Source organism: Archocentrus centrarchus, chromosome 11 (assembly GCF_007364275.1).
Source record: "Archocentrus centrarchus isolate MPI-CPG fArcCen1 chromosome 11, fArcCen1, whole genome shotgun sequence".
NCBI classification, from domain to species: Eukaryota; Metazoa; Chordata; class Actinopteri; order Cichliformes; family Cichlidae; genus Archocentrus; species Archocentrus centrarchus.
Window position 1 is genome coordinate 21911906 of NC_044356.1, and position 14966 is coordinate 21926871.

The 14966-nt window shown below is 39.2% G+C and overlaps 1 protein-coding gene across 2 annotated transcripts in view; it reads right to left on the reverse strand.

Moving 5' to 3' along the window:
- The window catches only part of dnah3 (dynein axonemal heavy chain 3), a 28796-nt gene extending 13929 nt beyond the window's left edge, over nucleotides 1-14867 (reverse strand). For both annotated transcript variants that reach the window (XM_030740813.1, XM_030740814.1), the window contains exons 1-31: nucleotides 14622-14867; nucleotides 14460-14525; nucleotides 13798-13899; nucleotides 13479-13683; nucleotides 13260-13305; nucleotides 12143-12284; nucleotides 11866-12052; nucleotides 11502-11697; nucleotides 11068-11193; nucleotides 10063-10258; nucleotides 9705-9884; nucleotides 9467-9597; nucleotides 9269-9374; nucleotides 9013-9191; nucleotides 8734-8918; nucleotides 8476-8599; nucleotides 8120-8273; nucleotides 7805-7949; nucleotides 7479-7690; nucleotides 7292-7383; nucleotides 7066-7180; nucleotides 6835-6951; nucleotides 5986-6165; nucleotides 5754-5890; nucleotides 5259-5460; nucleotides 4985-5077; nucleotides 3715-3825; nucleotides 3481-3595; nucleotides 3180-3378; nucleotides 2903-3011; nucleotides 2695-2808 (exon numbers count right to left, since the gene is read on the reverse strand). In XM_030740813.1, the coding sequence (XP_030596673.1) occupies nucleotides 2695-2808; nucleotides 2903-3011; nucleotides 3180-3378; nucleotides 3481-3595; nucleotides 3715-3825; nucleotides 4985-5077; nucleotides 5259-5460; nucleotides 5754-5890; nucleotides 5986-6165; nucleotides 6835-6951; nucleotides 7066-7180; nucleotides 7292-7383; nucleotides 7479-7690; nucleotides 7805-7949; nucleotides 8120-8273; nucleotides 8476-8599; nucleotides 8734-8918; nucleotides 9013-9191; nucleotides 9269-9374; nucleotides 9467-9597; nucleotides 9705-9884; nucleotides 10063-10258; nucleotides 11068-11193; nucleotides 11502-11697; nucleotides 11866-12052; nucleotides 12143-12284; nucleotides 13260-13305; nucleotides 13479-13683; nucleotides 13798-13899; nucleotides 14460-14477 (4218 nt within the window). In that variant the 5' untranslated portion in view covers nucleotides 14478-14525; nucleotides 14622-14867. The remainder of the gene's footprint in view (nucleotides 1-2694; nucleotides 2809-2902; nucleotides 3012-3179; nucleotides 3379-3480; nucleotides 3596-3714; nucleotides 3826-4984; nucleotides 5078-5258; nucleotides 5461-5753; nucleotides 5891-5985; nucleotides 6166-6834; nucleotides 6952-7065; nucleotides 7181-7291; nucleotides 7384-7478; nucleotides 7691-7804; nucleotides 7950-8119; nucleotides 8274-8475; nucleotides 8600-8733; nucleotides 8919-9012; nucleotides 9192-9268; nucleotides 9375-9466; nucleotides 9598-9704; nucleotides 9885-10062; nucleotides 10259-11067; nucleotides 11194-11501; nucleotides 11698-11865; nucleotides 12053-12142; nucleotides 12285-13259; nucleotides 13306-13478; nucleotides 13684-13797; nucleotides 13900-14459; nucleotides 14526-14621) is intronic.
- Nucleotides 14868-14966: the final 99 nt, after the last annotated feature.

The following is a 14966-nucleotide window of genomic DNA, read 5'->3' on the forward strand; positions in this document are numbered from 1 at the left end:
TTCCTGTCACAGCTGGTCATATTCTATACACATAGTATACTCAAGCAAAAGGCAGAGAAATATATATAAGAGATATTTCTTAGCCTTTCTGTCATTCCCTCAGGCATTTCTCCCAATAATACCACTATAGGATTCTTCAGAATATCCTTTTTATAAACTACTTTATGGACTTCAAATATCTCCCTCTAAAATACACTGAGCTTAGGCCATGGACAGAAAAAATGAGTGTGATTGGCAATCTGGCATCCACAGTTCTGGCATCGTAGCATGAGCTAGGGTGTACTGGACCCATCTTAGCTGTTATTTCTGGTGTTCTAAAAAAAATCTGGTCATTGTTTTCCATTTGAATTCCCACCATGCATAAGAGTTTGTGACCAAATGTGCACCAGTGCATATCCCCTTCCAGTTATGCTATAACCACATTAATTTCTGCTTCCCTCCTCTGCTTTATCTTTAGGGAGTCATACTTATTCATTGACAAAAATGTATCACATAATTTACTGGTTATTTTCTTCTCTTTATTCCTCATTTGTTTATCTATTAGGAATCTTTCTATAGGAGTGGGGTTTACATGTTTACCCCAGTTCCTATATGTTGTCAGGAAAGTCCTTAATTGTAAATATCTAGAAATCTGTCCTGGGGAGACTGAACTCACTTTTCATGTGTTCAGATATTCTAGGATTACCCTCCTTGACTAACTGGTGTACGTAGACCGCTACACTATAATCAGATCATTTTCTAAACAAATGTCTAGTTTGTTAGGTGTGAAGATCTTCATAGAGCAAATATTTTGGTGGAATTTGCTTTGGTAGCGCAAAGCTAATTTTATTCCAAATTTCAAGTGTGGTTTTCATCCAAACTGCCATCTCTTATATAGGGGTATCTAGGAAGGGTAATGTTTGTAGAGCACAAGTTTTTCCTCTATAATGAGCCATTGTATATCTGTATCATTCTGAACCCACACTAACAAGGGCTTAATTTGTGCAGGTAGATTCTTAATGTTTATGTTCCAATTCTTAATTTTATCTTCTAATTCTTGCTCTTTGGCATCCCTCTCTCTTTTTCTTGCAGATGTGAAAGAAAAAATATGCTTTAACACAGGTCCATGTTATCAGGGGTGTTGTTTCTGAGGACATATTAGTTTCCAAATAGTTCTTTAACTCTTCTTTAATAAAAGGGATATTTGAAATAAAAATGATCAAAATTTTGTATTCAGGCTCCTGCAGAACCAAAGATGTCAAATAAAACAGCCTTTATATATCTATCAGTTCTAACTGTCTTTACAGATATGGAAAATGATACGTTTAGTTGTCCATCTCTGTTGGTGAAGAGATGTAATGAGTTATGTAATCTGGAGTCTAGCCAGGTACAGTAGCCCGTATTGAACTCCTTTAGAGCCCCGTAATGTCTGTACATCTGTGAATGTAGCTCTGGCTTTGGCGACACCGGTGGTGTAGTCTGGAAAGATGCAATCCAATTCACATTGTAGGACCTCCATGGCATCATCATCATCATAGTGTAGTTGGCAATAATGACCCACGGTTTCTCCCAGTCTCCCCATTTTTTAGCAGTGAGTGTGCAGTAAGAGAGATAAGTTTAGTGGTGCATCTAAGGGGAACCAGGTCTCTCTGATGATTCTGGAAAGTGCTTTAGAGGAGCTGGAGTCCAGTTGTTCTTCAGTGCCAACTATCCGGATGTTGCACCATCTCATTCTCCCCCTCCAGGTCTTTGCATCTGTCTCTCAGGGTCATCACCGGGTTTTTAAAACTGGTAACCATAATGGTAGCGAGACTACTCAGTCAGACCATGTTGATAATCCACCCACCCTTCATATCTTGGATGTCCACCTTGATATGATCGACTTCTGCTCGGATTGCTATTGTGCTGTTAGCAATTTTGGTCAGACGTCAGATTTTTTTTGTTCAGACGTTTGTTCTGGTCAGAAGCCAGAACAAACAGACTCAAGAACAGTTTCTTCGCCAGAGCAATCACCACCCTGAACTCACACACTCACCCACTGTAACTGTGCAATATTATATTATTCATACTGAACAATATCTGACATTCCTATATTGTGTAATATCCAGTATTCATTCACTAATGCAATATTCATTCACCAAGTGCAATATTCATCATCTTCATTATTATATGTATACACATATTTACTTTTCTTACAATGTACAGATGCACCAATGCATGTATATATTTTTATACATTCTATTTTTTTGTATATTTTACACATTGTTTATTTCTGTATATCTCTTGATTATATTGATCATACTAGATTATAATATTTTTATTTTAGAGAGTTTGATTTTCTGTTACATGGCACTGAACAGGAGTGGCCCTCCAATCTCATTGTACATCCTGTATAATGACAATAAAGGCATTCAATTCAATTCAATTCAATTTTAAGAACAGCACACTTTGTGTAGATCAACTGTAAGTTGACATGCATGCTTATCAACTGACACGTGGGTGAAAACATGCTTACAAAACTCTAGTATCAAAGTTTTACATAACTTGAAATATGTCAATTAATCTAATTTAAGCCCATTTAAAAGAGTTAGAACACATTTTTATAACTGAGCAACTGAAGATTGCTTTGCTTCCCTGCTAAACAGGTGCAAATAAATACCAACAAGAAAACAGGAAAAACATTTTGACCCTGGAATAGGTTATCGACCTGTTTACCTCTATACGATTGAACTCATCGAAGCAAGCCCAAGCTCCTGACTGAGCAAGTCCTTTGAAGAACTTACTCATGGCCTTGTAGTCCAGACCATCTGAGCAGTTGAACACCACGCACTAGAAAAAAAATTGATTTAATGTGCAACTAAAGAAAAGAAATGATACAAACAAATTATGGATCATTGTTTTACTGTAAAACGTTTCAGTGTACCTGTTTAGCCAAAGCTTTTGCCAGATCTTTTGTGGTCTCAGTCTTGCCAGTTCCTGCAGGACCCTCAGGAGCCCCACCTAAGTTCAACTTCAAAGCCCCCATAAGGGTCCTAAAACAGCACAATTACATTTTACAAAGTTAATTGTAAACAGACCTAACCCCATTTATATTTAAATAAATGTACTAAGTTGCTGCATGTTAGAAAACATTTTATTTTTACCATAACTTTACTTTAGCATTAGCTAAACTATAAATGACCAAAGCAACTGAAAGTTACCTATAGCAGCGATCAGTAAGTGGTGTGATGACCAGACGAGGGGAATTGCCCAGATATTCATAGCCATATTTCAAACAGGTGGTAATCATCCGCAGCATCACTTCTCCATCCTCCCAAAAGTAACGCAACTGAGAAATCCACGCAAAGTCATTTAGTGATGAGATATTGTCCTCTGCAAGTTTTGCAACAACATCTCGAGCTAGGAGAGGGAAAAAAAAACTGAATTTAAAACAGGCGAAATTCAAGATAACATACTTGATTTCTTTAAAATATCTGCTTATTTTGGTATTTTTGATATTACCATGAACATCAATCACAGTAAGAGCGCCAAGGGTCATCCTTGCCCCTCCAGGCAGCTTCCCACGCACCAGCTCCACAATGTCAGCAATCTGGGCATTGCACTTCTTCACATAGGCCTTTGGAAGATAAAACCAATACATATTAGAATAAATTTTAAAGTATCACATAGTATCATTTCATAATTTATTTTTCATTTTTTTTCTGTAGAAGTTAGCAAGTGGATCTAAAGACTGACAGGCAGAGAGTTGGTCTGGATGGCTTCAGACACTTCACTGGTCCAATAGATAGAAGAGGCACAAATAACAACTTGGCCGGGCCACTGTAGCACCCACTTTTTCCGGGGCACCTACATTAAAAAGAAACATTATACAGATAAGTTTGAACTCTTGATAAACTAACTGAAAACATTACATCTGAATCAGGATAACAGCAATGATGCATATAATATTATAGAATATTCTTTATTCACATTTTATAAACTCCATATTTTAATACTGTTCCAAAGAACTGAATGTTTTTTTGGTCCTCATAAAATAAAACCATCCAACTCATACATTCTTCATTGAGCTGCTCCCTTTAGTGGTCAGATCATATACCTCCATCTCACCCTATCTCTTGGATCCCTTTCTGTCACACCAACCCTCTGCATGTTCTCCATTAGTACATCCATGAATCTTCTATGTGGTTTTCCTCATTTCCTCTTCCTTGGCAGCTCCATCTTTAACACGCTGTCCAGTATATCCAAGTTCTCTTCTGTCCAAACCAACTTGGCCAGGCCTCTCTAACTTTGTCTCTAGTTCAACCTGATCTGCCCCTCTCATGTAATCATTTCTAATCCTGTCCATCCTGGTCACTCCCAATAAAAATCTTCATCTCTGCCTCCTATCTTTCTTTCAGTGCCACCAGCTTCAAACCATACATCATAGCATGTCTCACTACCATCTTGTAAACCTTCCTTTCTACTCTTGCTGCTAACCTTCTGTCACACATAACCCTTGACACTTACCTGTCAACCTGTCCATCACCATTGTAAACAAGAAGGGCTTCAGAGCAGATCCCTAATGTAGTTGCGCCACCACCTTGAAACCATCTGTCACCACACACCTCACCACTGTCTTGCTGCTCTCATCCATGTCCTAAACCAGCCTCACATATTTCTCTGTCACTGCTGACTTCCTCATGCACTACCATAGTTCCTCTCTTGGCACCCTATCATATGCGTTCTCTAGTTCCACAAAGACACACTGCAACTCCTTCTGACCTTCTCTATACTTCTACAGCAACACTCTAAAAGCTGGCATGGCATGAAGCCATACTGCAGCTTGCTGATCGCTACTTCTCTTCTTAACCTAGCTTCAACAACTCTTTCTCATATCCTCTGTAGTTACTACAACTCTGCATCTCACTTTATTCTGTTATTTGTGTACCTGTCACAATGTTTCTTTTATTAATTACAGCATTAGCTAAAGATTGCTCACGAGAAATAAAGTAACATTCCCGAATACCTCAGCATACTTAATGACTCCTTGATGGATGACATGTCGAACACTCCTGAGCATCAGGTTCTCCACCTGCAGCAACCATTTCTCTACCATGCCCTAAAAGTGGTAACAATACCAAGGCACAAAGTATGAACTCTATGTCACGTGCAGTCAAAAACTGCAAAACAAAAATATAACAGCATAAAACAGATATGATACAGGAATCTATTTTATACATATATATAATATGTAAAATAGATAGTAACACAACATGAACAAGTGCTGTTTTACTGTATACCTTGGCTTGAGCTGGATAAATCTTCTCTGTCATGGGCACCATCTCCTTTTCAGAGCTGATCATGCCAGTAATCGCCATGTCCTCTGTAAACTCTAGCTTTGCAATGCCTTCAAAACACTTCTTCAAGTGGGGTTGGACACACAGGGGGTCTTTGGTCTGTGACAGAATCTCCAGGAGCTCATCGTTTGACAGGAAGAAGAATCTGGAAACACAATAAACAAAGGCAGCTGAAACAGCTGCTTAAAAAGACCCTTAACAATAATTCTATTAATAAGTGCATTAATTAAGTGACTCATCAATATTTATTTTTCTTTGTTAATGTAAAGTTTTTCCACATCTACACTGCAGATGTCTCTACTTTACACTAGTTCGATTCTTTTTAAAATTTTAGCAAACATAAATTATGAGGGTCTACTTTGGTCTACAAACAGACAGAAGTCAAAATAGTCAAATATGTTTTAAAATGCTATCTGTGCCAGATCTAGCTGTCAAAACCTTGGGAAATAGAGCCTCTTCTTTTCCAGATAGGTATTGAGGCCTTTTTGAATCTCATCCAGGAACACATTGGACTCCTGCAACTGTTCCAGCATGTTGGGCTGGCCTGTAGCCACTAACACATGCGCATCCTTAACCTGGACAGGTATTATCACACAGAAGTCAAAACAAAATGCATGAGATCCAGTTACAGAAACTAAAACACCTCATGAGACTGTCATAGGGATTATACCGCCTCAGCCATGATATTCTTCCAGTAGCCGTCCACAATGGCAAACTTGCGGCCCTCCTCAGGCATCTGGGCAATGATGTCCTCGGAGCTGAAGATGGGTTCAAGGTAGAGCCACGTAGCCTGACACTTCAACATGGCATCTAGGATGTCCTGCATTTTCAACAGCTTGTCCTCCAATTGCTAAGTAGGTAAGTATCAGTCAGAATAACACAGTTGCAATGAAAACTAGCTTTTGTTGGATCTCATAGTTTTAGCATTTCCAATGTAGAATTTACAAAATACTATCATATCATGAGAAATCATCAAAAAGCAAGTGTAGCAAAACCTGCACTGAAAAGATAAAATATATTGTAATTTCTTTGCCTAAGGCTGTGCTTAAGCAGGTCAAGTCATTTTGTTCTGGTAGGAAAGAAATTGTAAATGTATTTCACTCAGACCGCGTTTTAAACAGAAGCACAGACTTGAATTTGAGCAGTACCAGTGCCCCATTATTATGTCTAGCACACATTTAAATACAAATAGCAAAACCAAAGTACTATGTGAAGCTAAAGTAAAACACCTGCATCCATCATACAGCAGCAGGAGTGAGCCATCTGCAGTGTGTTGTTTATGTAATTAGTCACAGTCGCACTATTTTCGCATGCAAAATGATGGGACAACATGAATAGGTAGTACTATTACTAGAATATCTAAGCAAGGAGAAAAGGAAGAAATCAACATTTACTTTCTCAAAGTCAAGTTCAGCATCGCCATATATGCAGTATTCATACCACTGACCTACACAACAACTGTACTTAAATACTGCTTGCTCATGTGGCCCAGGTATTATTTACCCTTGTCATGTCTCACCTTACATTCAGTCTCTATTGGCTTAATGAAAGGTGAACCTCGCATGGTCTGCATCTTAATAATATGGTCATCCAGAAGGACTTGGATGTCATCCACAGCTGATACAATTTTGGTAGCCTATGAGAAAATGTAAAGTGGCAATGTTCAACAGGGAAGTGTGAGCTAAAGATATAACCAGCATGTTAATGGCTTGCAATAATTTAACATTCAAGACACATTTGCTTCTCCTACTGTATCTCTGTATGCAGTAAAAGAGAACCGCAGGTTGGCCCATTCTTGTTGCATCTTCTCCAATGATTTTTCCAGAGAGTACTCCTTACTGGCTGCTGCACCAATCTCTTCCAACCTAGGCCAAAGATAGAAAGAAAATTCCATGCTTTTACCTTATAAGCCATAAGTGTTCTTAAATTATTGGTGGATGCTATAAACTTAGTATACTTTAAGTTAAGTGCCTTACTTATGTGAGAACCTGGACAGACCCAGGTCCAGCATGTTCAGCAGTGAGGTTTCTGCATCAGGTTTCACCTCAATACCTGCAATGCTGCTAATCTGCAGGAAGACAAAAACATGCCATAAGTTATACACATGAGCTTCTTGAAGCTCGTATGTCTAACGATATGATAAAGCAAATAAATTTAGCTGACCTTCTCCCAGTGGCGATCTTTCATGCCAGGGTTACAAATGGTTGTCAGAATAGGCACATGCTGCTTGAACTTGTCTATGTTCGCCTTGAAGGTTCTGGCCACATGACAAGGCCCGGGAAGATTTGAGAAGGTCTTTATCAGTTTATACATTGTCTTCCACATGATGTCCAGCTCTTCTGAGATTTTCTCAGCGTTCAGTTGCATAAAAGGACCTAAGAATGTACAACAATGTGAAAACAACTGTGCAGTGACCGTAAAAGGCAGTTCTCAGGTAGAAAAATTTTAAAATGGTGTGACCATTGCTCCATCACTTGGGAGTTTCCTACCATTCATCCAGACTTCAGACATGCTCTTAAAGTTCAGCGCTGTGTTCCAGAGCTGTTCATATGGCTGTTTATCAGCTATCAGAGTTTGAAGTATTTGGTACTCACTCCGCTCCATATCTAGTAAAGTCTGCTCTTTGTTGATATACTGTATGGAAGAAGAGGAAGAACAATTGCGCAGCTACACTCTGACAAAAGTCTTTCAGGAAAAAGATGTTTTTATAAGTACAAAAACTATTTGGGTTATTCCAGCTTTATCAAATGAAAGGATAACACTTGCACTTCAAACTGGGAAAGTAAGAATGTAGCCTCTCTTACCTCCAGCTCAGTCACAGCATCCTCCAGGTTGTCAGAGATCTGAGCAAGATTTCTCACATTATTCTTTATCTCCTCCATGCTCATCGTTTCCTTTTTCTTAAAAGCCTGAATCTCTTTTCCCACAGACTGCAGCCTCAGATTAAAGTTGAAGACCCTGAAATAGTCAAATGGGTACAAAGTAGTCAGTTTGAGTTGTTGGCATTTACATTAAAAGTGAGCCGAGAAAACAGGCAGTAAAGCAGCACTCCTTCATCATGAAAAGTACAAAGTCTAGTGTAAAAAAAAAAGTGAGATGGCGGACAAGAGGCACACACCATTTGTGTGAGATCAGAATTGCAAAATGTTTGTGCTCAAACCTTGTCTGGAGGCGGTCCTCAGCCTGTTTTCTGATGATGTCTAGATGTGCGTTGCTGTTTTCAAGCTCAGTCAAGATCTCATTGGGCCACAGGAAAACACTGGAGTTCAGCCTCATGTCATCAGCTGAAGGATGAGAAAACACAGGGTAAAAAAAACATGTCCAAAATAGAACCATTAACATGACTTATCCTAAAAGTGAGATGACTGGTCATGTAAAGTAAGTGTTTATTTTGTTAGCAAAAGATCTGAAGACATACAAGTCAGAGCGGCATAATCCAAGAGGAAGCTGAGACGGTAGGTTGCCTCATCAACCTCATCTATGAGCTTGTGAATGGTGACATCCCTGGTGTTTTTAAGGTACTGTTTAAGAGACACCAACTCTTCTGTAGTTTTTGGGGTGCCTCTGACAGTGTTTGTAATGTCCTCATACTTTTTACAGATCCTGGAGAAAAAAGGGGCGGCTAATGGTTGAAATTTTGTGTCTTTAAATTGTGTAAAACATCAAAATTATATAGAGCATTCTAAATTCATCTTACCCCTTGTTAAGCTCACGGTTCTCTTCCACTTTAAAGATGATGACCCTTTCTTTCAGTCTCTCAGCACGGTCACACAGGTCATCATTCAGGTTGCCAGCATACAGACAAAACATGGACAGAGGTACGGTGACACACAGTAAGGCTATCTCCTTCCTCTGTTGATCAATGCTTTCAATTTTCTGAACAAGGAGAGAGAGCTGTTATAAAACAAATAAACAGTAAATTAAACCGGTAATTGGTGGAAATGTTTAATCACCTTAGTAAATCCTTCCAATGAGTGCTTCTCTCTGAGGAATGCTGATACGTCTTGCTTTGCGGTATTGTCCATTAGATGGATGTACTTTTGATATATATTCAAATACCTGAGGAATGAGATATAGTAGTGGCATTTCTCTTACACTTTACATTAGATGACAATAACTCAATCATATAAAAGCAGCTTATATGCCATTACTTTTTGGGTCCCACTGTGTTCTTGTGGAAAACATCCCTGGCACTGTTGATTATGTCTGTAACCAGTGACTCATCAGGCCTAACGGTGCGAAGGTACAGATTTTTGATAGCTGGAAGTAGGTGACATTCCACCTGGTCAAAGAAGTATGTCATAAACACACGTGTTACATAGAATTATTCAACAGAGACACCATTGTTTAATATAAAGCAGATGGAAATAAGGCCATTAAAGGCTGTACCCTAGGGAGCTTCTCAGCACTCTTAATGATTTCCATGAAGGCCCTGTGAATGACCTCCCAACATTCCCAGAGGCTGGGAATAAAGTCAACGTGTGACTCGTTCACTTGTAGCTTAACCAGCAGCACCTGACGCTGAACATATTTAATCTCACTAAACTCCTCTCCAAAGTCATTACCCTCCTAGGAACAAAAATAAAAACAAACAAACACAACACAAGAGGAGATGATAATAAAGAAGCTACTTTTGGCTGCTCTCTTGTCACAAGGGGTCAACACAGCGGGTAGCTCTGCATGTTTGATAAAGAATCAATTTCAAAAGCCATTTTAAACAAACCTGCACTGCACAATGTGCACAAACCTCGTGTATCTCAAAGTATTTCAAGAAATCCTGCAATGATGATACGACCAGGCTCCGGAGCTGCAGTGTCATGAGAGCAGCTACACAGTTGAAGAACTCCTGGACAATAACTGAAGCCACCGCCTCGCTCTTTGGTATGAGGGGCAACCACAGGTCCTCAAAGTTTAGAAAGAGTGATGCACACTGAGGCAGCCACCTGAAAGACAAAGACAGAAATGGGGTTTAAAGATGAAATATGCCTATTACCAATGTTGCAAATCACATAATATTATTTCAGGGTATCAACTGCCAGTTATTATTTTAATTAAAATGTATTTATCTTTTTTAATCATTCTGTAGACAAAAGATCTGGAAAATTTCTCTTGAGCCCAGAGTCACATTTTCATTATAGGTATTTCTTAGGTATTTGAAAGATAATAGTTCTAGATTATTTTTTTCTTCATTGACTAATCATCTAATCATTACATACTAATCACTGCACAATGCTGATTGCATCTGTTACTGCTGTTATTATATATTTTATCTCTCCCTGACTCTTACCCAACCCCACAGAGACATTTAATGTCTGCTGCTAAGTATGGTTGGCAATAGAAATTGAATCACAGCACAACAAAGGTAACCAAGCAGGTGGAAGTTATGCACACGGGAATAAACATAGAGCTGCTAATTTCTACAGATTACGGTGAATTATATTTCATTGCTGTAGACAGACATCCCAGAGGGCTGCTACATGGTCTAACCTGAAATACAACAGACACACAACAAAGGAATTAATGGAATTGTAAAGGGAGGCAGTGTAAACAATCTCTGAAAGGTAGCCTTACACGGGTCTGACAGAATGGACAGGGTGGAAACATGAGCCAGCTCCTACAATTGCCTGTGTACATAATGCAGCTCTAAGCCAATGTGAAGCTACACTACAGTAATTAAGTCTGGACACTGGTGTAGAAGTTTCAGTGACAGGCTGCCTGTTTTGAGGCAGTCTGTTAAATTGGCAATACTCACTTTTGAATCAATTCGTCTCTTGTACTTTGGCACTGTCTTTGGACAAACTCTTCAAACTCAGATGGTAGGAGGGGGAGGTTGGTGGAGAAAAGGTCCTCCAGTTTGACAAATCTCAAGGAAGAAAAGCTGAAACAAGATCAAAGATAATGACTTACAGATCACACTTAAAAAGTTACACTTTTAAATGGTTTAGTCAGTTAATTACTGCAACCTAACACAGAAATTCAAATTCACACCACAGTACTCATGCTGTGCCTTCTTGTATCTGGTAAAACATTGTTTTACATCTGGGAATCTGAGCTGAATCAGCTGGAGAGGTGGGGTTGCTTCCTGTGTGCTCAGCATGATCATTTACAAGTCAATTTCTTCACTAAAACTGCCCCATGCATGCAAGTAAAACAGTATAATTTAAGGGAATGTGCAGAACACATTACCTGTTTAGCCACATGTTCTGCAGTAGGAACATAATATGAGTGACGGCAAACAGATGCTGGCTTTGCCATGTGTGGGCATCCCTGTAGCTGGTGCCCCAGGGCACTGGCGCACGAATCACCCTCTTGGGAAACGGCTGGGGGACACTGCTTATAGACAGTCGATGGAGCTCAGATGGGTCCATGAGAATGTAGTCCACTGGCCAAATGATCACAAAAGCATGAAATAATTTCTTTTGTGTTTAATTATTTTTCGTTGTATACTTGTGTACAATGATAATAAAGTTGAATTTAATCTAATCTATAGAACAAATGCTAACAGTGGAGATATGTGCAATCATTAAGGATTACAATCCTTGTTTTATACCAATGCTCTTCTTGAGGCTGAAGCAATAATCTCTTTTGACCTCCTCTTCCATGTCAGCCCTCAAACTCTGGAGCTGTTTACTATTCTCATTCTTTGGAGGCAGCAGTTTCATGATGTTGATCATCTGCTTGTGTGGCTGGGGGGCTATCACTGAGCTAGGAACAGAGTTGATGTAGTACATATACCTCTGTGGAAGCAAATTCAAGATCACCATGTGTTTTTAAAAAGGCTTGAATCCGTGGCTGACTAATTACACACTAAATTTGGTGATACTTGCTTCCATGTCTGTGTCATTAGGTTGTGCCTGAGTGGCCCTCATCTTCATCTCTTCCCTGAGCATTATATCCAGTTGTTCTTCAGGACTCATGGGCTGGCTGCTGGGTCTGGGTAAGGTTCTAGGCCTAGGGCTTGATGTATCCCTATGAAAGGGTGAGTGAATTAGATTCAGCGTTTCAAGAAAAAAGAACACTTTTAAAGTAACAGCTGTGGTCAACAGTGTACATACACCCACACTAATATTTGGTTAAATGTCCCTTAGCAAATTGAACCTTGACCAGATGCTTTTGGTAGCCATCAACAAGCTTCTGGCATAATTTTGGATGGATAGGCATTCTAGGCAGAGTTCATTTAAATTAGTTTGTTTCCTGGCATGGACCCAGGTTCAAGGGTAGCCCTTTTTGGTTGGCACCTTCTCAGTCCATAGTGATGCAAGACTCACTTCAGCGTGGACAGTGTTGCTGGTGTTTCAGCAGTTTCCAGTTCATGGTAGGTTCCTTGGTTGTTCCTCAACATCTTTGCATCTGAGGGTGACAATTTGGATCTTCTTCCAGACCTTGGCAAAGTGATGACACATCCAAATAACTTGTACTTATGCACAATTGTTTGAAGTGATGATCCTGGAATCTGCAGTTGTTTAGAAATGGCAGAAAACCTCTGGAATGGACTTCCTAAAGCCCCGACCTCAACCCTATTGAAAATTTGTTGACCATGCTTAAAAGCCAGCTCTCTGCCAACAAACCAACTAATTGAAATGATCTCTCCTAATCCAATTCTGATTATAAGTGTGGTCAGATATCCAGGCAAAATTATGCCAGAAGTTTGTAGATGGCTACCAAAAGTGTCTGGTCGAGGTGCATCTTGCTAAGGAACATTTAACCAAGTATTAGTGGAGTTGTATGCATATGTTTGAGTCTGTATGCATACTTTTGACACTTTTGAATCAAAATCATTTCATACTTGTGCACCTAATTATTGTTTTTGAAATTCACTAAAGATGTATGCGTACAATTTCACCGTGGGAAAAAAAAACCTCTTTATTCCCATCACAACAATGTAAACTATGGGCTACAACTGTAAGTTATTGCTGTAGTGTGTTTGCTTGAATGTATAATTACCTGGTCCTCTTGGTTACCACTTTCCTTGTTCCAGGTGGTGTTGGTGCTAAAAGCCTCATTAAGCTCAAAAATGTATTCTGAAGTGAAGTTTCCAAGGCAGTCTTAAGAAGTGCTTATATACTAAATTATCAGATAGCAAATCAAAGAGCATTATAGTCTCACATCATTTCTGAAAGGCTTCCCTTTTAATCCCAAAGCCAGAGAAACTCAAAAGGATACAAGGCCCTGCTGGTTTTGCCAAAGATTGATGGCGAGTGTGTCTGTGCCGAAGCTGATTAATTTTCAAATCTTTGGCCGTAGGGCTAAAGTTGTTTCCGACAGACTCACTGGGGGTTCGGTGGTAACGCAGCTCTTTGTAAGGAACTGCCAGAGTCCGCGAGTTGGTAATAAGAATGGGCGGGTAACTGCTGTGCCTTAAGGCGATCTAATAAAAGATTAGACAGTGACACAAGGATTTCTGCATTTAACTCCAGACAGTTACTTAACTGGCTTCTCTAACGCACTAGTTCATATGCAACACAGTGAGTATGATTCTTACTTGATAGAGTTCTGAGGTTTCAGTATTACAATCCAAGGGCAAAGGTGGGGGAAAAGAATATTCTCTCCTCTCACTCATATTATACATGGAGTCATCATCCATCTGTATATCAGATAAAAACAGTGAGGGTTGAAACACAAAGGAACGCTGGGAGCTTTATTTGCAGCAGCATAAACCAGTTCTTTTGATCTCTTAAGACTGAAGACTTACTGACACACACGTGTGTGTGTGTGTGTGTGTGTATATATATATATATATATATATATATATATATATATATATATATATATATATATTTATATTTATATATATATATATAACATGCTGATAAATGTATCTGCAGGAAAAACGGACATGAATTGATGTAGTTAAGTTAGAAGAAAGAGCCACATGTTTGTTACTGGAACCATGACGACGGAGAACCGCTGTTTTCCGTTTCAGACTTTTCAACCCGGCAAAATGAAAGCCAATTAATTTATCCAATAACCGTCACTGTATATTATTTTAATATCGTAAATCCTCTATTTTAAGCCAAAGTCTCATTTCCCCCGTATAAACCAAGTAGCTGCTATGCCCTTATGTGTTTTATTTAGAGGATATTTAGGTTGGGGGACCAGTAGCTGGGACAGAAGAGAGAGGTAGTAGACTAAAAGCTGGGTTACCTGTTTCAGCCGATCCATTTTTTTCAGCTTGATCTGCCACTGAGAGAAAACCTGGGAATGTCGTGACTGTATGAACGAAAACGATAGAAATTCATACCATGTCACATTTAAAGACTAAAAAAACCCAAAAAACCCGGAAAAGATAGGCGTGCAGCCAGTTACCTCCTTTGGGTCTCTGTGCTGTTATGCTGGCAGGATGTTTGAGCGACGCCGGTTTAAAAGTCCCGCTGTTGTAACTTGTACCATGTAAAAGCGGCAGTTGAGGCAAGTATTAATCCGTCACTCACATACTGCACATATCTGCACATATTATAACTCAGTTTGCCTGCGTTTGCTCTGTCAAAGGCTTTCAGTAAAGGATAACCATCATATATTGTAAACTGAAACACTGTTGATCTCGTGGGACCGTCTCCATGGTAACAGAAACTACTTTTTAAAATTTTTTTTTTTTTTTACTGACCGAACAACGTGTGTCATAGATACTGCTAGCAATTATATAAAAATATT